This window comes from Drosophila subpulchrella, unplaced genomic scaffold (assembly GCF_014743375.2).
Source record: "Drosophila subpulchrella strain 33 F10 #4 breed RU33 unplaced genomic scaffold, RU_Dsub_v1.1 Primary Assembly Seq38, whole genome shotgun sequence".
NCBI lineage: Eukaryota > Metazoa > Arthropoda > Insecta > Diptera > Drosophilidae > Drosophila > Drosophila subpulchrella.
The window spans coordinates 1,387,907-1,410,959 of record NW_023665601.1 but is presented as its reverse complement, the minus strand read 5'-3'; the positions used below and the strand labels follow the sequence as shown (position 1 = coordinate 1,410,959).

The 23,053-nt window shown below is 44.8% G+C and overlaps 1 protein-coding gene and 1 non-coding gene across 2 annotated transcripts; one reads left to right on the top strand and one right to left on the bottom strand.

Moving 5' to 3' along the window:
* Positions 1-233: 233 nt before the first annotated feature.
* On the top strand, positions 234-22,563 carry LOC119561859. The gene is made up of 6 exons (XM_037875342.1): positions 234-288; positions 12,118-12,330; positions 17,984-18,196; positions 21,165-21,219; positions 22,140-22,293; positions 22,351-22,563. The coding sequence occupies exons 2-5, from the start codon at positions 12,281-12,283 to the stop codon at positions 22,287-22,289; spliced, it is 468 nt and encodes a 155-aa protein (XP_037731270.1). The 5' UTR covers positions 234-288; positions 12,118-12,280; the 3' UTR covers positions 22,290-22,293; positions 22,351-22,563.
* On the bottom strand, positions 3,855-3,927 carry Trnak-cuu. Its single transcript has one exon. It is a non-coding gene; the product is annotated as a tRNA-Lys (tRNA).
* Positions 22,564-23,053: the final 490 nt, after the last annotated feature.

The window sequence follows — 23,053 nt, the reverse complement described above, 5'->3', positions numbered from 1 at the left end:
CCATAACGCTTAAATCTGTCTACCGCCGGTAGGTGGCGCATTTCAATCTCGCTTTGCTCCTTTCATATCTCCATTTCCCTTTGGTCCCTTTAGCTGGGTAACGGGTATCTGATAGTCGAGGTACTCGACTATAGCGTTCTTTGTTTTGTTTAGTATTTGTTAATGGTCTTAGTTCATATAAAAACTACAGATATATTAAAATACTGTTTTTTTATTTCCGTTCTCGCTTTCAGTACTCTTTTATTATACCCGTTAATCGTTGAGTAAAAGGGTATATTTGATTCGTCGGTAAGTATGTAACAGGTAGAAGAAAGCGTTTCCGACCCCATAAAGAATAGATTTTCTTTATCAACATCACTAGCCGAGTCGATCTAGCCATGTCCGTTTGTCTGTCTGTCCGTAAAATGTTGGGACTTGGCGTGTTGGTTCTTTCTTCGCAGCGCCAGTTTGTTTCAGCGCGGAGCCACGCTCACTGAATCGCCCATAACGCTAAAACCCGTCTAAATTAAATGAGATTTTGTTATTAATATCAGTGCCCATTTACATGCCAAAAATTAATCAAATCGGACTATTCACTGAAAATTTATAATTAAACAACAATAAATAATTAAGAAACTCAATAGAGTGCGAGAGGGAGGGATATATATTCATACAGAAAATCGATTGCTTAAGAAATTTCACTACCACCACTTAGGTTTCACGTTATGTGGCGTGTTAGTGAAATCTCGTAAACAGCCTATAGGGATGAACGATAGGTGACGCTGGTTTAGCTGTTTGTTAGCTGAGTAAAGGTTATGCAAGGTGAGTTCCAAAGTAAACAGGACTTTTTGAATCTAGCGCCCTCTAGTGGCGCCATCTATATGTCAACTGGTGCGTTAGAATCTGCTATCGTTTATCGACTACCAGTAAAAATTTCATGACATTTCATCTATTGGAAGTGAGGTTATTGCGTTTTAAGTGTCAGTATGTTTTTGTCATCGGTGCGAAAATGAGCTTCGAACAAAGAGCCAACATTAAATTTTGTTTTAAAATTGGTAAAACTTTTACCGAAACGTTTCAATTGATGAAACAAGTTTATGGCGATGATTGCCTATCCCGTAGCAGAGTGCACGAGTGGTTTCAACGTTTTCAAAGTGGTCGTGAGGACATAAATGACGATGAGCCAACCAAAATCCGTGATCACCGAAAATTCCATCGAAACTGTGCGTGAATTCATAAAAAATCAGCCGAAATCATCATTGAAATTCATGGAAATAGAATTGAACATCTCCAAAACATCGATTTATCGCATTTTGACCGAACATTTGGGCTTACAAAAGGTGTGTGCACGGTTTGTTCCGCACAAATTGACTGACGTCCAAAAATTGCTCAGAATTCAACATTCGAAGGACATCATTAAAGAGGCAAAAAAAGACCCGAACTTCCTTTACAAGATTGTGACTGGTGACGAAACGTGGTGTTTTCAATATGATCGAAACGAAACGCCAGAGTGCTGAATGGAAGGCTCCGGACGAGCCGAAACCCAAAAAATCGCGCCTGGTGAAGTCAAAAGTGAAGACAATGCTGATTTGTTTTTATGATTCCAAGGGTATTGTCCACAAAGAATTTGTTCCACCCGGCCAAAACGTTAATGCGGTATTCTACCTTGGAGTTTTGAAGCGTTTGGTGCGCCGTATTCGACGTGTTCAGCCCGAATATCGCGAAAATGGAAGTTGGCGTTTGTTGCACGATAATGCGCCGTCTCATCGATCGACGCTTGTGTCCGACTATTTTACCAAAAATCACATTTTAACCATCAACCACTCCCCGTATTCACCTGATATGGCACCGTGCGACTTCTACCTTTTCGGAAAAATGCTTTTGCCGATGAAAGGAAAGCGTTATGCAGACGTAGAGGCCATTCAAAAGGCTTGCACCGGCATACTGGTGGCCATACCGGGCAACGAGCTAAAACACTCGTTCGACATGCTTTTGGACCGTGCAAAACGCTGTATTAAACCAGAAGGAGACTATTTTGAATAAAATAAATTGATTTTGCCGAAAAAACTATTTGTTCTGTCTTTTTTTTAAAGTCCTGTTTACTTTCGAACTCACCTTTGTGAGGAGTTGAATAACTCCCCACAAATAGAAACAGCAGCAGATGGCCGGCCGCTTGCCAGATACGCGGCGAATTCGCGTAGTAACGGCGCGGCGAGGAGAGCGAGAGAGTTTGGAGACCAACGAAGGAGAGCGAGAGAGTTTGGAGACCAATGATGGAGATCGAGAGAGAGTGGAGACTTCGCGGGCAAGGCAAGAGTGCCGTGTGCAAAAGCGGGTAACGGGACTCCATCGGACTTTGGACTCTCCCGTGAACTTTGGACCGGGAGAGGAAGTGCCACATCTCGGCGGTGGAGCGGCACACAGGCGTGCCACAAGCATCACGAGAATCAGCGGGATGGCAGCAGTGGGCGGAGCATCGATTGGAAGCGGTACGGGAACGACAAGTGGGTCATCCAGGACGCACGGACTTTGGACCCAGAGTGGAGAGATCCAGCGGGCCGTGCGCAAAAGGGAAATAACGGTTCCCGGAGGCCCTATATAAGGCCGCAGAGCGCTGGCAGCTGGATCAGTCGATCACAAGGAGTCAAACCGTCAAGATCAGTCAGATACCAAAGTGAACAATCAAACAACCCGATAATCTACAAGGGAGCAACAGCAAGTCGAGTCGCCAGGGAAACAACGCCGTGGGAGCCTACAAGGAGCAAGATTGCTACGTCGAGACGTTCGGGATTGGGATACCAGGAATCTCCGAATTGAGACGCAGGTAGCTGAGATCCAGAGGGCGTCACACGGCTAGGTCAAGGCGGTCGTTTAACTTTATCCACAAAGTCCTGGCGTTACGCCTGGAGAGAGTATAACCAGCCAGAAGGGAGAGCGGTCGATCAGTAAGGTCTCGAGTGGAATTGTCCAGGAGAGCCCTACGGATTCGACTTGCGAGGTCCCGGAGCGGCGTGCCCGAATCACGAATATAACAAGCCAGAAGGGAGAGCGGTCGATCGGTACGGTCTCGAGTGGAATTGTCCAGGAGAGCCCTACAGATTCGACTTGCGAGGTCCCGGAGCGGCGTGCCCGAACCCCGAGTACCAAAAGCCACGCGGAAACGTCCAGGACCAAAAGCAAAAGGGTGAGGCTAGGGTGGAACGTTCGTTTACACTAGGCGTGGAAGCGAAGTAAAGCGCGAGGCAGATTCCTGGCGTTACCGCCTTGACTGTCCGCGCGGGCTGAGCAGAAACCCCAGTGGGACCATCCGGGACAGAGCAAGGGACAGGCGGCGGTGTGTCGAAAGGAGCGATCCTGGAGAGCGCAGCTTTCTGTTCACCCTAGTCTGAGAACGGTGACGCTTCCCTAAGCCCGTACGGCTGACCCCCTCGCGAGTCCGAGTCGTTACCAGCAGTCACCAAGTCACGCGTGCGAAGCGATCAGCGAGCGAACGTCTTCAGGGAGCAGCGAGCGTCTTCAGGGAGCTGCGAGTATCTTCAGGGAGCTGCGAGGATCTTCAGGGAGCTGCGAGTATCTTCAGAGAGCTACAGGTCTGGAGCACCGAGTCTTCAAAGGCGAGAGGTCGTAGAGTCAATCAGGACCATCGGACGCACCGAGGGTCACAAGCAACGAGTCAAGGCCAACCAAGCGACTAAGACACTTGTAATAATATACCCACAATAAACCCAATACGAACCCGTGAATTCTGTGCTTTCTCACTGAGCTACTGGGCGGTCACGTTAATATAAATTTGGTGGGACGAACACACAATATACTGAGCTAGCCGCACGAATCTCGTAGCGAGCAGACCATAAAAATCAGTTCGTTACATCTGGCGCCCAACGTGGGGCACGAACCCACGACCCTGAGATTAAGAGTCTCATGCTCTACCGACTGAGCTAGCCGGGCGGTCACGTTAATATAAATTTGGTGGGACGAACACACAATATACTGAGCTAGCCGCACGAATCTCGTAGCGAGCAAACCATAAAAATCAGTTCGTTACATCTGGCGCCCAACGTGATTGTCCCAGCAGTGAAAGCAATTTAAACAGAATGGGGAAGAAGTGGATCTACCGACTTAAAAAGGAGGATTTTGCCAATGTCGCACAGAGGCTTAATGTCACCCTGGACGGCAGATTAGAGGACATGAGAAAAGCATTATCCGAGTATTACTCAGAAACGGAAAATGACCCACAACTCGTTGACATCTGGGCCGATTTGGAAGCCACATACCACGACAAAGCCGGCCCCAGCATCACGTTAACAACCGTCGAAGGAGACAACTTAGTGGCAAGCCTGAGCGTTGACAACCTACAAAAGGAGGCAAACAGGAGAGAATCAAGCCAAGACAGGAAAACAACAGCGCTGATCTCGAGACCCAATCAATCAGACTATGCAAGGATCGCTAAACAGGTCCGCGAATGGTCGTTCAGGTTCGACGGGGCGGAAAAACCGTTCGAGTTCCTGGAGCAGGTGGAATGGTCCGCCAACACATACGGCTTGGAGTTAGACATGATTCCCCGAGCGATGCCTGAATTACTGAAGGGAAGGGCTTTGAAGTGGTTCATCGCCAACAACAAACAATGGAAAACCTGGGCGGAGTTCATAGATAGTTTCCACACATACTTTCTACCGAGAGACTTCTTCACCAGGCTGGCGGATCAGGTCAGGCAACGGAAGCAGGGCTTCAGCGAGTCGTTCAAAGACTACATGATCGACATGCAGACGATGGTGAGGCCACTTAATTACTCCACTATAGAGACCCTAAGAATCATCAAGGAGAACTGCACCCCCAGTCTAAGGATCTTCCTAAGGGCATATAAAGTGTCGGACCTGGACACGCTGATGATATTAGCTGACGAGTATGAAGAACTCGAAAAGGAGCGGGAAGCGTTCGCGCAAGAAAACAAATTCTCGAAGAACAAGTCGTCATCGCCAGCGCAGGTAACATGCAGAAGATGCGAAGAGACAGGAATCCAGGAGACGCGGGGAAACGACCAATGGTCGCCACCTAACCGAGTACCACCACAACAGCAACAGATGCAACCAGCAAACAATGTTTGGAGGCCACCAAGTACAACACAAAGGCCTCGTGAAACGACACACATCACAGACCCCCAGGAGGCCTGCCGAAAGTGCGGCGGTCATGGACACTGGGCGCGGGGATGTCGGCACCAACGCCTGTTGTTCTGCTGGGTGTGCGGGAGAGTAGGCGTCAGGAGCGTTGAATGCTGCCAGCAGGCGGGAAATGCCCAGCGATCTCAGCCGCAGAGAGGCGAGCGGGGGTCGCAAGATGCTACCTCTCCAAACTAACGGGAAAGCTGATCGAGGAGGAGCAGCAGTTGTCCGCAGCGGTGACGATTGGTGGGGGCACATACAAGGCCACAATCGACACCGGGGCAACAGCAAGCTTTATAAGCAAGGAGCTGGCGGACGACCTGGCTGCCCTCGGAAAGATTACGAGGATACGACGGCAAGTTAGGTTGGCAGACGGAAGATGTGGCGGAATCGATGAGCAGCTGGAGGTGGAAATTGCGTTCGGGAACAAGCGACTGAGCATGAGCCTGCTGATACTACCAGGAGTAGTGGATTCATTGGTGTTGGGATGGAATTTTCTAACACAAGTCGGTACCGAAATTAAGTGCGCTGGACACGAAGTGATAATACCGGCCAGGAATCGTCACAAGGGATGGCTCGAGGAAAAGTTGTCGGTGGCAGTCGTACAACGGGCAAGCGAAGATGACGACACGACGAAATTCCTGGAGGCAGAGCTATCGACTTTCAGCAGCATGAAGGGAACATCAAACATGGCAGAGCATCAGATCACGATGAAAGACGACAAACCAATAAAGCAGCGATACTATCCCAAGAATCCGAAAGTTCAAGGGGAGATCAATGCGAAGGTGGACGAGCTTCTCCAAATGGGATACATAGAACACTCAACAAGCCCATACAGTTCTCCCATCGTGGTGGTTAGAAAAAAGACGGGCAAATGGAGACTGTGCGTCGACTTTAGGCAAATAAACGCCAAATCTGTAAAGGATGCCTACCCGATGCCCCGAATAAATTATATTCTCGACCAACTGAGGGAAGCACGGTACATCAGCAGCTTGGACCTAAAGGATGGGTACTGGCAAATCCCACTGAAAGCGGACAGCAGGCAGTATACGGCATTTACAGTGCCGGGGAAAGGTTTATTCCAATGGAAAGTAATGCCATTCGGACTTCATTCGGCGTCTGCGACTTTTCAACGGGTGCTAGACCGGGTGATCGGCCCAGAAATGTCGCCGCACGCATTTGCTTACCAGGACGACATCATAGTGATCGGGCGCTCGCTGGAAGAACATAAGGCCAACCTAAAGGAAGTTTTCCGACGACTAAAGGAGGCAAATCTGAGATTAAACCCGGAGAAGTGTCAATTTTTCAAGAAAGAGCTGTTATATCTCGGTCATCGAGTGACTAGCGAAGGAATAGGCACGGATCCGGAAAAGGTAGCAGCCATCGCCGAACTAGAACCACCATCGACAGTAAAAGAGCTCCGACAGTACCTGGGTGTAGCATCATGGTACCGCCGGTTTGTACCTGACTTCGCAAAAATAGTCAAACCTCTCAACGATCTGCTACGCAAGGGAAATAAATGGGTGTGGACACAGGAACATCAGACGGCGTTCGAAGAGGTGAAGGCAAGACTCGTCGCAGACCCCGTACTGGCATGCCCGGACTTCGACAAACCATTCATCTTGCAAACTGACGCAAGCGACTACGGCATCGGGGCAATCTTGACCCAGGAAACTGAACGAGGCGAAAAGGTAATCTCTTACTCAAGCCGAACGCTCAACGGCGCTGAGAAGAATTACTCAACAACCGAGAAGGAGTGCTTGGCAATCGTCTGGGCAATCCGAAAGCTCAAGCCGTATCTGGAAGGTTACCACTTTAAAGTAGTAACCGACCACATGGCACTGAAGTGGCTCAACAGCATAGAGAGCCCTTCAGGGAGGATCGCCAGATGGGCCCTGGAGTTGCAGCAGTACGACTTCGAAATAGCGTACAGGAAAGGGCAACTCAACGTGGTGGCAGACGCTTTGTCAAGGCAGCCACTGCCGGAAACGCTTCGAGGGATCAAGGAGACGTTGGCGGCGGAAGCTTCTGCAGCATGCAGCTGGATTCTGGAAATGCGCGAAAAGATAAGGACCCAGCCGCAAAAGTATCCAGACTACGTGATGGAGGGTAACACCCTGTACAGGAATATACCTCATAGAGCGGGCAGCGAAGATGTTGCAACATGGAAGATGTGCGTCCCGAAAGCTCTACGGGAAACGGTGCTGAAGGAGAACCACGACTCACCGGCGGCTGGCCATGTAGGAAGCCGAAAGACAATAGCACGTCTGGCAGCCCGGTACTACTGGCCAGGAATGCACAGAGACGCCCGAGCCCACGTGCGAGTATGCGAGACATGCATGAGGTTCAAGCCGAATCAGATGCAAATGGCTGGGAAAATGCTTACGCAGGTGCCAGAGGAACCATGGGCTACGGTATGTGCGGACTTCGTCGGACCCCTGCCGCGTTCGAAACACGGCAACCAAATGCTGCTGGTATTGATAGACAGGTTCTCCAAGTGGACTGAGTTGGTGCCGCTGCGAAGCGCGACGGCCGAATCCCTAAAGAAAGCTTTTAAAGAACGCATAATCGCGAGGTATGGGGTCCCCAAAATAGTCATAACGGACAACGGAGTCCAGTTTACCAGCAAAACCTTCAAGAGTTTCCTGGCCGAAATGGGAGCCAGGCAACAGTTCACAGCTCCATACACCCCACAGGAGAACCCGACTGAGAGAGCCAATAGGACGGTGAAAACAATGATTGCGCAGTTCGCAGGGCAGAACCAAAGAGACTGGGACGAAAAATGGCCAGAAATCATGCTGGCAGTAAACACGAGCGTTTCAGAATCCACAGGTTACACACCGTCGTTCATTACCCAAGGCAGAGAACCAAGACTACCGAGCGCCCTATACGACAGAGAAACCGTAGGGACCGGACGACCGACAGAGACCCCGGAAGAGAATGCTAACAAACTCAGGGAAATCTTCGAGATTGTAAGGCGGAACCTGGAGAAAGCATCCCAGGACCAGGCTAGGCATTATAACCTAAGAAGGAGGCAATGGACGCCAAAGGTGGGTGACGTCGTGTGGGCCAAGGAACACCATTTATCAAAAGCGGCCGAGGGGTTCGCAGCAAAATTGGCCCCAAGATACGACGGACCTTACCAAGTCATAGGTTTTGCGTCACCAGTAATCTGCAAAATAAGACACATAAACACAAAGAAAGAGCGGACCATCCACGTAAGCGAGCTGAAACAGCAACAAACGGAAAACACAGGCGAGCGGCTACAGCAAGCAGACACAACAGATGCAAAACAACATTAAAGGATCCCAAAGGATACTACGAAGGGTGTCCAAGGATACCTCCAAGGATGGCCAAAGGATACTACGAAGGGTGTCCAAGGATACCTCCAAGGATGACCAAAGGACACTACGAAAGGATCACAAGGATACCTCCAAGGATGCCCAAAGGATACTACGAAAGGAGTCCAAAGATACCCCCAAGGATGCCCAAAGGATACTACGAAAGGAGTCCAAGGATACCTCCAAGGATGCCCAAAGGATACTACGAACAAATTCCAAGGATATCTCCAAGGATACTACAGGGCATCTACAAAGGCGCAATGAAACACATAAAGGACATCAGGAGAACGTCAAGAACACAAGGGGAGCAAACCAGAGCGTCCAACGACTCGATTGGGACTGATTGGAGGGAAGAAAAACACGCATCAACAGTCTGCCAGGGAAGGGGGAAGACGGCACAGATCAGAGAGCTGTACCGTAGATCCGTAGATCCGTAGGAAGAAGGGGAGGCCGAAGGAAATAAAAACTTGATTATCGCCCACTGCCGGTCGATGTGCCCCGCGGAAATTGCGATCCACGAGGTAAGCGACGTCTCTGCCACAAGCCTCTGACAGCGCCAGCAGCGCCTCGACCACGCCCCGCCCACTCACGATGACGCCGAGGAGGTGGAACGGCTGGAGCATTGGGCAACACGATGTTCAGCAATCGGTTCATCCTGCAGACGGTGTCAAAATTGGTAGAACCGCAGCCGGAATCGCCACTGGAACAGCAGCTGGAGGGCAATCGGAGCAAGGTGTGGGGTATGTCGGTGTCCCCTGAGATGTTCACTCTGCGATTGGAAAACGAGGCCATCGATACGATCATGTAATCCCTAATGGCCGGCGGTGAGGATGTGCGCCAGCTGTGCTGGCCAGTTGTGCCTTGTGGAGGAGGAGAACGCCAAGACAGCGTGGAGTCTGAAGCCTGGGGCGCAGTCGGCGATGGCGTCAATAGCACCTTTCAGCGACTCATGCGCGATGATCAGGCTGACGAGTGAAGGCCGGAAGGAAAGAAAAGGATGAGAGGAAATAAATTTTAAAGAAATGCGAAAACTTACCTAGAAAGTTGCAAAATCACCATGGGCCAGGGAAGGGGGCGCCTCGATAGGCGGTCGATTGGCACTAGATGAAAGTGCGATCGATGGGTACACGTCAAATGGTAATATCGGCCAAAGGTGGAAATATCGCAACGAGCAGGTGGCAACGCCGCACCGTCGATATCGATATCGCACATCGATCACACACGAATGGTGTGACCAGGCGGAGGAAGCAAATGAAAGGAGTAGAACGCAGCGATGAGCAGCGAGCTGGGGATCGATAGCACACGAGTATCGATGTCCCAGTGGAGTCAGGAAAGATATCGGCGCGGGAGATTCAAGTTGCAACGAGGAGGATGACCAGCGCTGTAGAAACTAAACGGAGTTAAAAGCGTCGTGGGAGCATCGAGGGAGCAACGAGGGAGCGCCGCGGGAATCACAAGGACTCGAAGGCTAGGATAAACAAGAAAACGCCGGAGAGTAGGAACAAGTTTAAAATGTTTCCCGAAGTAAGGGGGGAATGTGAGGAGTTGAATAACTCCCCACAAATAGAAACAGCAGCAGATGGCCGGCCGCTTGCCAGATACGCGGCGAATTCGCGTAGTAACGGCGCGGCGAGGAGAGCGAGAGAGTTTGGAGACCAACGAAGGAGAGCGAGAGAGTTTGGAGACCAATGATGGAGATCGAGAGAGAGTGGAGACTTCGCGGGCAAGGCAAGAGTGCCGTGTGCAAAAGCGGGTAACGGGACTCCATCGGACTTTGGACTCTCCCGTGAACTTTGGACCGGGAGAGGAAGTGCCACATCTCGGCGGTGGAGCGGCACACAGGCGTGCCACAAGCATCACGAGAATCAGCGGGATGGCAGCAGTGGGCGGAGCATCGATTGGAAGCGGTACGGGAACGACAAGTGGGTCATCCAGGACGCACGGACTTTGGACCCAGAGTGGAGAGATCCAGCGGGCCGTGCGCAAAAGGGAAATAACGGTTCCCGGAGGCCCTATATAAGGCCGCAGAGCGCTGGCAGCTGGATCAGTCGATCACAAGGAGTCAAACCGTCAAGATCAGTCAGATACCAAAGTGAACAATCAAACAACCCGATAATCTACAAGGGAGCAACAGCAAGTCGAGTCGCCAGGGAAACAACGCCGTGGGAGCCTACAAGGAGCAAGATTGCTACGTCGAGACGTTCGGGATTGGGATACCAGGAATCTCCGAATTGAGACGCAGGTAGCTGAGATCCAGAGGGCGTCACACGGCTAGGTCAAGGCGGTCGTTTAACTTTATCCACAAAGTCCTGGCGTTACGCCTGGAGAGAGTATAACCAGCCAGAAGGGAGAGCGGTCGATCAGTAAGGTCTCGAGTGGAATTGTCCAGGAGAGCCCTACGGATTCGACTTGCGAGGTCCCGGAGCGGCGTGCCCGAATCACGAATATAACAAGCCAGAAGGGAGAGCGGTCGATCGGTACGGTCTCGAGTGGAATTGTCCAGGAGAGCCCTACAGATTCGACTTGCGAGGTCCCGGAGCGGCGTGCCCGAACCCCGAGTACCAAAAGCCACGCGGAAACGTCCAGGACCAAAAGCAAAAGGGTGAGGCTAGGGTGGAACGTTCGTTTACACTAGGCGTGGAAGCGAAGTAAAGCGCGAGGCAGATTCCTGGCGTTACCGCCTTGACTGTCCGCGCGGGCTGAGCAGAAACCCCAGTGGGACCATCCGGGACAGAGCAAGGGACAGGCGGCGGTGTGTCGAAAGGAGCGATCCTGGAGAGCGCAGCTTTCTGTTCACCCTAGTCTGAGAACGGTGACGCTTCCCTAAGCCCGTACGGCTGACCCCCTCGCGAGTCCGAGTCGTTACCAGCAGTCACCAAGTCACGCGTGCGAAGCGATCAGCGAGCGAACGTCTTCAGGGAGCAGCGAGCGTCTTCAGGGAGCTGCGAGTATCTTCAGGGAGCTGCGAGGATCTTCAGGGAGCTGCGAGTATCTTCAGAGAGCTACAGGTCTGGAGCACCGAGTCTTCAAAGGCGAGAGGTCGTAGAGTCAATCAGGACCATCGGACGCACCGAGGGTCACAAGCAACGAGTCAAGGCCAACCAAGCGACTAAGACACTTGTAATAATATACCCACAATAAACCCAATACGAACCCGTGAATTCTGTGCTTTCTCACTGAGCTACTGGGCGGTCACGTTAATATAAATTTGGTGGGACGAACACACAATATACTGAGCTAGCCGCACGAATCTCGTAGCGAGCAGACCATAAAAATCAGTTCGTTACACCTTGTATGATAGTCTGATAGAAAAATTCGACCACTGATCAAGACGTGCACAACTTTAAAGTTACCATGGACAAAGTCCATGGTAAAATAAGGTTAATTTTATATGTAATATCTTTGCAAAGTTAGGCCGATAACAGAATTGGGCCTATAATTTAAATATTAGGATTGACCAACGTAAGGAGATTCATGTTATTCCCTAAGGCAGTGTTGTGAAATAAAAAATTTTTCTCAGAAAAAAGATGACCAAAGCGGTTTTTAGTGTTTTTCTTGTTGATTGTCTAAAGCTTTTTTCGCAGCTTGAGTTTTAGTGCGTAAGTTTTTTGATTGTTGTTTTTAAAAATCTTTTTTAGATTTGCTCTTCCTTCAGTCCTTTCAACTATCTCGTCTCGCTATGTGCCATTTAAATCCTGTGCAAAGTTGCCCCAGTGTTACGACAACTTACCAGCTTGCCTACTGTCATACTGTTTTGGAGCGCAACGACCGGCGAAAACTAGCCACATACGGTCACGACAAATGTATGCCCGAGAAGACGCTGGAATCATTTTTCCTTATTTGCTAAAGCTGTAAGTATCCATCAAATATTACCATGCTAATATATAATCGACCTTTTGTATTTTAAGATCGAACAAGTATATTAAGAACAATTAAATGGCTTACTAGTGCAATGATAAGAGTGACTATATGGATGGTTCTACCAATAAGCCCCATTCTAGAAAACGCGGTGACTCTGAAATAATAATGGAAGACCATTTTATTGTAGCCGACCAAAGGCAAAAGCATTTGGAACATTCTAAATGCCGGGTCTTTCCCCCGGACTTAACTTATAAGTAATACTTATTAATAAAGCGGCTTTCATTATTTAAAACAATTTCAATTTACCATATACAATATAAATTAGATTTTGTATATCAAAATAATGTAATTCGGTTATTGATTTTGAAAAAAATCTGAGAAACGTTTGCAAATTAATCGAAAGACTTGACTTAGTTTCGGTTTAGATTACAGCCAGAATGCCCCAAGAAGGAGTTGGTTGAGTTGGACACCAAGATCGCAAAAAGAAGACAAACAAATTTTAAATGGATTAGTTTTTTTATAATGTCACTCTTTAATTTCGACGAGTAAATGAGTAGCCTACATTGAGTATATTGTATATCGGCAAACTCGTTGTTTTTAATCACAACGCATGGATATATAAAAATCTTACGTATCATACAATTATATCATATGGCTGCCATAGAAACGATCAGATCAACTTGACTGTTTTTAGAGATAGTTGCATAAAACATTGAAAGTACCGTTTTAATATGATATTAAAACCATATTAAAACCATTTTTAAAATTTGGAATAAATCGGAAGAATATATCTTAAAGTTGCCATAGAAACAAAATAATTTTAGAGTTTACTTCCCATTTCTATGATTTTTTGTTCAAGTTGTAGCGTTGTTATACCCGTTACTCGTAGAGTAAAAGGGTACACTAGATTCGTCGGAAAGTATGTAACAGGCAGAAGGAAGCGTTTCCGACCCCATAAAGTATATATATTCTTGATCAGGATCACTAGCCGAGTCGATCTAGCCATGTCCGTCTGTCCGTCTGTCCGTCTGTCCGTCTGTCCGTATGAACGCTGAGATCTCGAAAACTATAAGAGCTACAATACTGGGATTTGGCATGCAGATTCCTGAGATTCCTGCGCAGCGCAAGTTTATTTCAAAAGAGTGCCACGCCCACTCTAACGCCCACAAACCGCCCAAAACTGTGGATCCTACAGTTTTGATGCTAGAATAAAAATTTTAACTGAAATGTATTGTTCTCATCAATACCTACCGATTGACCCCAATTTTATGGCTATGCTAACATTCTCCAGCATGATAAATCGATTCCGAAGATCACGGATCTATGCAAATCGGATAGATAGACGCAATCTGTTTCTATACAGATGGCTCCAAATTAGAATGACACATTGGCGGAGGTGTATACTCCGAACAATTAGATATCAGGAAGTCATTAAGGCTCCCGGACCACTGTAGCGTCTTTCAGATGGAGGTCCACGCTATAAAAGAAGCACTAACCTGCTTAGGGAACTTTAGCCTCCAAAGAGGACACATAAACATATATAGTGACAGCCAAGCGGCTATTAAATCGATCTACTCGACAAACGCCAACTCCCGTACAATAGCAGACTGTCGCAGATATCTCCACGAGATGGCAAATCAGTTTACTATCAGCCTAATATAGGTTCCGGGTCACCGGGACATCGTAGGCAACTGCATAGCGGACGAATTAGCCAGGCAGGGCACCACCAAGCCTCTCCTCCCAGGAGAGGAGAATGTCGGTATGGCCATGGCTACTTGCAAGCTAAATATAAAAAACTACTTCAACACACTAGCCAACACCCATTGGCAAAACGCACCACAGTGTCGTATCTCTCACCAGACATGGCCTGTGATAAACAACCAAAAAAACCTCAGAGTTGCTCAAACTCAGCCACACAGAGTGTGGCATGTTGATTCGAGCTCTTACAGGCCACTGGCTTAAAAGCCCCGCAAAATGATTTCTGCAGAAGCTGCAGGGATGAGGAAGAAGAGGAAACGGTAGAACACCTTCTCTGCTTCTTCCCAGCCCAATGCAGACTCAGACTAAAACACTTAAGAAGTTCCTTCATCGACGATCTTACCGAAATATCGGAGATGAATCTCAAAAACATAAGTGCATTTATTAAATCTTCCGGGTGGAAGACATGCTGATCAGCTTAACACAGGTTGAAACAACTAGAAAAGGGACCCTTGAGAAGAAAAAACGAGATCATGCGGTATCACAATGGACCCATAGACGTCTAAGTGTGTCGGACTATAGTCCGAGAGCCGCCCTAACCTAACCTAACCTAACCTAGTCCCTAAGAATTCAATGTATCAAATGTGATCTAGCTTAAGTGTCTTTGTATTAGAACTATATAGTTAAGAAATTTTTTTATTGTTCATGAAGTAAATCAAATTGTAACTAGCGCACTAATTTAAAAGTATTTTTTGTTCTTGTAGCGTTAGGAAGAACTAAAACCAAAATAAATTAAAACAATAATATAAGCCGAAGCTAGCTTCCTTTCTTGTTTTTATACCCGTTACTCGTAGAGTAAAAGGGTATACTAGATTCGTCGGAAAGTATGTAACAGGCAGAAGGAAGCGTTCCGACACCATAAAGTATATATATTCTTGATCAGGATCACTAGCCGAGTCGATCTTGCCATGTCCGTCTGTTCGTCTGTCCGTCTGTCCGTCTGTCTGTCCGTCCGGATGAACGCTGAGATCCCGGAAACTATAAGAGCTAGGCTATTGAGACTTGGCGTGCAGATTCCTGAGCTTCTTACGCAGCGCAAGTTTATTTCAGTGGAGTGACACGCCCACTCTAACGCCCACAAACCGCCCAAAACTGTGGCTCCTACAGTTTTTATGCTAGAATAAAAATTTTAACTGAAATGTATTGTTCTCATCCATACCTATCGATTGACTCAAAAAAAGTTTGCCATGCCTATTTTTACGCCCACAAGCCGCCCACAAACTTCAAGAAATCGTAAATATGAACGCGGATATCTCGGAAAATATCAAAGATAGAGAAATGGGATTTCAGATTTAGATTCCGTAGGCTTGAGCGCAGCGCAAGTTTGTTATGCGAATATGCCACGCCCACTCTAATGCCCACAAACCGCCCAAGCCTGTGGCGCCCACAATTTTTATGCTAGATAAAAAATTTTAACTAAAATGTATTGGTCTCGTCAATACCTATAGATTGATCCAACAAATTTTTCCACGTCCACTCTAACGCCCATAACGCTTAAATCTGTCTACCGCCGGTAGGTGGCGCATTTCAATCTCGCTTTGCTCCTTTCATATCTCCATTTCCCTTTGGTCCCTTTAGCTGGGTAACGGGTATCTGATAGTCGAGGTACTCGACTATAGCGTTCTTCTTTGTTTTGTTTAGTATTTGTTAATGGTCTTAGTTCATATAAAAACTACAGATATATTAAAATACTGTTTTTTTATTTCCGTTCTCGCTTTCAGTACTCTTTTATTATACCCGTTAATCGTTGAGTAAAAGGGTATATTTGATTCGTCGGTAAGTATGTAACAGGTAGAAGAAAGCGTTTCCGACCCCATAAAGAATAGATTTTCTTTATCAACATCACTAGCCGAGTCGATCTAGCCATGTCCGTTTGTCTGTCTGTCCGTAAAATGTTGGGACTTGGCGTGTTGGTTCTTTCTTCGCAGCGCCAGTTTGTTTCAGCGCGGAGCCACGCTCACTGAATCGCCCATAACGCTAAAACCCGTCTAAATTAAATGAGATTTTGTTATTAATATCAGTGCCCATTTACATGCCAAAAATTAATCAAATCGGACTATTCACTGAAAATTTATAATTAAACAACAATAAATAATTAACAAACTCAATAGAGTGCGAGAGGGAGGGATATATATTCATACAGAAAATCGATTGCTTAAGAAATTTCACTACCACCACTTAGGTTTCAGCCTATAGGGATGAACGATAGGTGACGCTGGTTTAGCTGTTTGTTAGCTGAGTAAAGGTTATGCAAGGTGAGTTCCAAAGTAAACAGGACTTTTTGAATCTAGCGCCCTCTAGTGGCGCCATCTATATGTCAACTGGTGCGTTAGAATCTGCTATCGTTTATCGACTTCCAGTAAAAATTTCATGACATTTCATCTATTGGAAGTGAGGTTATTGCGTTTTAAGTGTCAGTATGTTTTTGTCATCGGTGCGAAAATGAGCTTCGAACAAAGAGCCAACATTAAATTTTGTTTTAAAATTGGTAAAACTTTTACCGAAACGTTTCAATTGATGAAACAAGTTTATGGCGATGATTGCCTATCCCGTAGCAGAGTGCACGAGTGGTTTCAACGTTTTCAAAGTGGTCGTGAGGACATAAATGACGATGAGCCAACCAAAATCCGTGATCACCGAAAATTCCATCGAAACTGTGCGTGAATTCATAAAAAATCAGCCGAAATCATCATTGAAATTCATGGAAATAGAATTGAACATCTCCAAAACATCGATTTATCGCATTTTGACCGAACATTTGGGCTTACAAAAGGTTTGTTCCGCACAAATTGACTGACGTCCAAAAATTGCTCAGAATTCAACATTCGAAGGACATCATTAAAGAGGCAAAAAAAGACCCGAACTTCCTTTACAAGATTGTGACTGGTGACGAAACGTGGTGTTTTCAATATGATCAAAACGAAACGCCAGAGTGCTGAATGGAAGGCTCCGGACAAGCCGAAACCCAAAAAATCGCGCCTGGTGAAGTCAAAAGTGAAGACAATGCTGATTTGTTTTTATGATTCCAAGGGTATTGTCCACAAAGAATTTGTTCCACCCGGCCAAAACGTTAATGCGGTATTCTACCTTGGAGTTTTGAAGCGTTTGGTGCGCCGTATTCGACGTGTTCAGCCCGAATATCGCGAAAATGGAAGTTGGCGTTTGTTGCACGATAATGCGCCGTCTCATCGATCGACGCTTGTGTCCGACTATTTGACCAAAAATCACATTTTAACCATCAACCACTCCCCGTATTCACCTGATACGGCACCGTGCGACTTCTACCTTTTCGGAAAAATGCTTTTGCCGATGAAAGGAAAGCGTTATGCAGACGTAGAGGCCATTCAAAAGGCTTGCACCGGCATACTGGTGGCCATACCGGGCAACGAGCTAAAACACTCGTTCGACATGCTTTTGGACCGTGCAAAACGCTGTATTAAAGCAGAAGGAGACTATTTTGAATAAAATAAATTGATTTTGCCGAAAAAACTATTTGTTCTGTCTTTTTTTTAAAGTCCTGTTTACTTTCGAACTCACCTTGTATGATAGTCTGATAGAAAAATTCGACCACTGATCAAGACGTGCACAACTTTAAAGTTACCATGGACAAAGTCCATGGTAAAATAAGGTTAATTTTATATGTAATATCTTTGCATAGTTAGGCCGATAACAGAATTGGGCCTATAATTTAAATATTAGGATTGACCAACGTAAGGAGATTCATGTTATTCCCTAAGGCAGTGTTGTGAAATAAAAATTTTTCTCAGAAAAAAGATGACCAAAGCGGTTTTTAGTGTTTTTCTTGTTGATTGTCTAAAGCTTTTTTCGCAGCTTGAGTTTTAGTGCGTAAGTTTTTTGATTGTTGTTTTTAAAAATCTTTTTTAGATTTGCTCTTCCTTCAGTCCTTTCAACTATCTCGTCTCGCTATGTGCCATTTAAATCCTGTGCAAAGTTGCCCCAGTGTTACGACAACTTACCAGCTTGCCTACTGTCATACTGTTTTGGAGCGCAACGACCGGCGAAAACTAGCCACATACGGTCACGACAAATGTATGCCCGAGGAGACGCTGGAATCATTTTTCCTTATTTGCTAAAGCTGTAAGTATCCATCAAATATTACCATGCTAATATATAATCGACCTTTTGTATTTTAAGATCGAACAAGTATATTAAGAACAATTAAATGGCTTACTAGTGCAATGATAAGAGTGACTATATGGATGGTTCTACCAATAAGCCCCATTCTAGAAAACGCGGTGACTCTGAAATAATAATTGAAGACCATTTTATTGTAGCCGACCAAAGGCAAAAGCATTTGGAACATTCTAAATGCCGGGTCTTTCCCCCGGACTTAACTTATAAGTAATACTTATTAATAAAGCGGCTTTCATTATTTAAAACAATTTCAATTTACCATATACAATATAAATTAGATTTTGTATATCAAAATAATGTAATTCGGTTATTGATTTTGAAAAAAATCTGAGAAACGTTTGCAAATTAATCGAAAGACTTGACTTAGTTTCGGTTTAGATTACAGCCAGAATGCCCCAAGAAGGAGTTGGTTGAGTTGGACACCAAGATCGCAAAAAGAAGACAAACAAATTTTAAATAGATTAGTTTTTTTATAATGTCACTCTTTAATTTCGACGAGTAAATGAGTAGCCTACATTGAGTATATTGTATATCGGCAAACTCGTTGTTTTTAATCACAACGCATGGATATATAAAAATCTTACGTATCATACAATTATATCATATGGCTGCCATAGAAACGATCAGATCAACTTGACTGTTTTTAGAGATAGTTGCATAAAACATTGAAAGTACCGTTTTAATATGATATTAAAACCATATTAAAACCATTTTTAAAATTTGGAATAAATCGGAAGAATATATCTTAAAGTTGCCATAGAAACAAAATAATTTTAGAGTTTACTTCCCATTTCTATGATTTTTTGTTCAAGTTGTAGCGTTGTTATACCCGTTACTCGTAGAGTAAAAGGGTATACTAGATTCGTCGGAAAGTATGTAACAGGCAGAAGGAAGCGTTTCCGACCCCATAAAGTATATATATTCTTGATCAGGATCACTAGCCGAGTCGATCTAGCCAGGTCCGTCTGTCCGTCTGTCCGTCTGTCCGTATGAACGCTGAGATCTCGAAAACTATAAGAGCTACAATACTGGGATTTGGCATGCAGATTCCTGAGATTCCTGCGCAGCGCAAGTTTATTTCAAAAGAGTGCCACGCCCACTCTAACGCCCACAAACCGCCCAAAACTGTGGATCCTACAGTTTTGATGCTAGAATAAAAACTTTAACTGAAATGTATTGTTCTCATCAATACCTACCGATTGACCCAAAAAAAAGTTTGCCACGCCTACTATAACGCCCACAAACCGCCCACAAACTTCAAAAAATCGTAAATATGAACGCGGATATCTCGGAAAATATCAAAGATAGAGAAACGGGATTTCAGATTTAGATCCCGTAGGCTTAAGCGCAGCGCAAGTTTGTTACGCGAATATGCCACGCCCACTCTAACGCCCACAAACCGCCCAAATCTGTGGCGCCCACAATTTTTATGCTAGATAAAAAATGTTAACTGAAATGTATTGGTCTCGTCAATACCTATCGATTGATTTAAAAAAACTTTGCCACGCCCACTCTAACACCCACAACGCTTAAATCTGTCTACCGCCGGTAGGTGGCGCATTTGCTGCTTGCATATCTCCATTTTCCTTTGGTCCCTTTAGCTGAGTAACGGGTATCTGATAGTCGAGGTACTCGACTATAGCGTTCTTCCTTGTTTTTCTTTTACAACCGCTGAAGTTCGGTTAAATTGGTCAATGGTAGCGCTAGGTGTTTTCGGCTTACCTTAATAGTCATTTTGTGGGCGGTAGACTGATTTAAGCGTTATGGGCGTTAGAGTGGGCGTGGCATTTTGTATTGGGTCAATCGATTGTCGAGACTAGCATGACATTTTCTAGCATGAAATTTGTGGGCTCCACAGGTTAGGCGGTTTGTGGGCGTGGCAAACTTTTTTTTGGATCATTTTATACGTATCGACGAGACTAATACATTTCAGTTAAAATTGTTATCTAGCATGAAAATTGTGAGCGCCACAGGTGTGGGCAGTTTGTGACGTTAGAGTGCGCTGCGTACAAGGCTACGGAACCTAAATCTGAAATCCCAATTCTTTATCTTTAATAGTTTCCTCGATATCCGCGTTGTGGGTGGTTTGTGGGCGTTAAAGTGGGCTTGGAAATTTTATTTTTGGCCAATCGATAGGTATTGATGAGAACAATACATTTCAGTTAAAATTTTCATTCTACCATCAAAGCTGTAGGAGCCACAGTTTTGATCGGTTTGTGGGCATTAGAGTGGCTGTGGCACCGTAATGTAGCGAAATATATATTTAATGGCAAGGGCACACATCGAATCTCAGAAGCAACTTTTAAAATTTTTGATATGCCGCTAAAAGTTTGGCTCGAGCACAAAGCACTAGTACTGATGCACAAAGTAATAACAACTGCCGAGCCAAAATATCTCTTCAGCAAACTAAAATTCAGCGTTTCCAACAGAACAAACAATCTAATTTGTCAAATAGTAAAACATGCCTATGCTGAGAAACACTTTTTGATCTGTGGTGTACGTTCTTGGAATAAACTACCACATCCACTAAAAACAATTAAGTCTGCCACGCAATTCAAAGAAATATTACACACACATCTTCAAAACAGTATACAAGTATAATTTAAAACTAAACTTAGTCCCTAAGAATTCAATGTATCAAATGTGATCTAGCCTTAGTGTCTTTGTATTAGAACTACAATTTATTGTTCATGAAGTAAATCAAATTACGCAATAATTTAAAAGTATTTTTGTACTTGTTGCGTTAGGAAGAACTAATACCAAAATAAATAAAAAAAATAATATAAACTTCCGCTTGCCAAAGCTAGCTTTCTTTCTTGCTTTTTGTTTAGTATTTGTGAATGGTCTTAGCTCATATAAAAACTACAGATAGATTAAAATACTGATTTTTTATTTCCGTTTCCGCTTTCAGTACTATTTTATTATACCCGTTACACGTTGAGTATAAGGGTATACTTGATTCGTCGGTAAGTATGTAACAGGTAGAAGAAGGCGTTTCCGACCCCATAAAGAATAGATTTTCTTTATCAACGATCTAGCCATGTCCGTTTGTCCGACTGTCAGTAAAATGTTAAGACTTGGCGTGTTGGTTCTTTCTTCGCAGCGCAAGTTTGTTTCAGCGCGGAGCCACGCTCACTGAATCGCCCATAACGCTAAAACCCGTCTAAATTAAATGAGATTTTGTTATTAATATCAGTGCCCATTTACATGCCAAAAATTAATCAAATCGGACTATTCACTGAACATTTATAATTAAACAACAATAAATAATTAACAAACTTAATAGAGTGCGAGAGGGAGGGATATATATTCATACAGAAAATCGATTGCTTAAGAAATTTCACTACCACCACTTAGGTTTCACGTTATGTGGCGTGTTAGTGAAATCTCGTAAACAGCCGATAGGGATGAACGATAGGTGACGCTTTTTTGTTAGCTCAGTAACGGGTATATGATAGTCTGATAGAAAAATTCGACCACTGATCAAGACATGCACCACTTTAAAGTTACCGTCTATACGAACCAAACAAGCCATATTTGGACAAAGTCCATGGTAAAATAAGGTTAATTTTATATGCAATAGCTTTGCATACTTAGGCCGATAACAGAATTGGGCCTGTAATTTAAATATTAGGATTGACCAACGTAAGGAGATTCATGTTATTCCCTAAGGCAGTGTTGTGAAATAAGGATTTTTCTCAGAAAAAAGATGACCAAAGCGGTTCTTAGTGATTTTTCAAAGATTGTCTAAAGCTTTTTTCGCAGCTTGAGATTTAGTGCGTAAATTTTTTGATTGTTGTTTTTAAAAATTTTTTTTATATTTGCTCTTCCTTTATTCCTTTCAACTATCTCGCCTCGCTATGTGCCATTTAAATCCTGTGCAAAGTTGTCTAGCCCCAGTGTTACGACAACTTACCAGCTTGCCTACTGTCATACTGTTTTGGAGCGAAACGACCGGCGAAAACTAGCCACAGTATACGGCCACGACAAATGTATGCCCGAGGAGACGCTGGAATCATTTTTCCTTATTTGCTAAAGCTGTGAGTATCCATCAAATATTAACATGCTAATATATAATCGACCTTTTGTATTTTAAGATCGAACAAGTATATTAAGAACAATTAAATGGTTTAATTGTGCAATGATAAGAGTGACTATATGGATGGTTCTACCAATGAGCCCCTTTCTAGAAAACGTGGTGACTCTGAAATAATAATGGAAGACGATTTTATTGTAGGGAACCAAAGGCAAAAGCATTTGGAACTTTCTAAATGCCAAGAGTTTGACAAGCAATATCATTTAGGATCTTTCCCCGGACTTAACTAATAAGTAATACTTATTAATAAAGTGGCTTTCATTATTTATAACAATTTCAATTTACCAAATACAATATAAATTACATTTTTTATATCAATATAATGTAGTTCGGTTATTGATTTTGAAAAAATATAAGAAACGTTTGCAAATTAATCGAAAAATTTGACTTAGTTTGTAATGATCCCCTTTACATAAAAATTTATAAAGGATGGGACATTGATTGGAGATAACTGGTAGGCGGACGCTAGGTGGAAGTTATCCGCCCCATTTAAGCGACCAATAAGACTGAGAAAAATGTTTATTTGGATACAATTAGGTAAATAAAGGCCCCGCGGGTCACTCTTCAGGTACGCCTATTGGGTCTGACTCGTGGCAAGCGGCACAAGTGACCGGAAAGGAGCAAAAAATCTCTTGGAGGGGCTCCTTTATGTCGCACTAGCCCGACATTTTGTTCTGTGGCCTGGGTTACGATCTAGCCGGCTT

Excerpts from the sequence above, each read along its gene's own strand:
- LOC119561859 (XM_037875342.1), top strand. The coding sequence starts at position 12,281 with ATGTATGCCCGAGAAGACGCTGGAATCATTTTTCCTTATTTGCTAAAG. Across the intron at positions 12,331-17,983 it reads TTTCCTTATTTGCTAAAGCT|ATTTGCTCTTCCTTCAGTCC; the intron begins GTAAGTATCCAT and ends AATCTTTTTTAG. Across the intron at positions 21,220-22,139 it reads AGGGTATACTTGATTCGTCG|TTGTCTAGCCCCAGTGTTAC; the intron begins GTAAGTATGTAA and ends TCCTGTGCAAAG.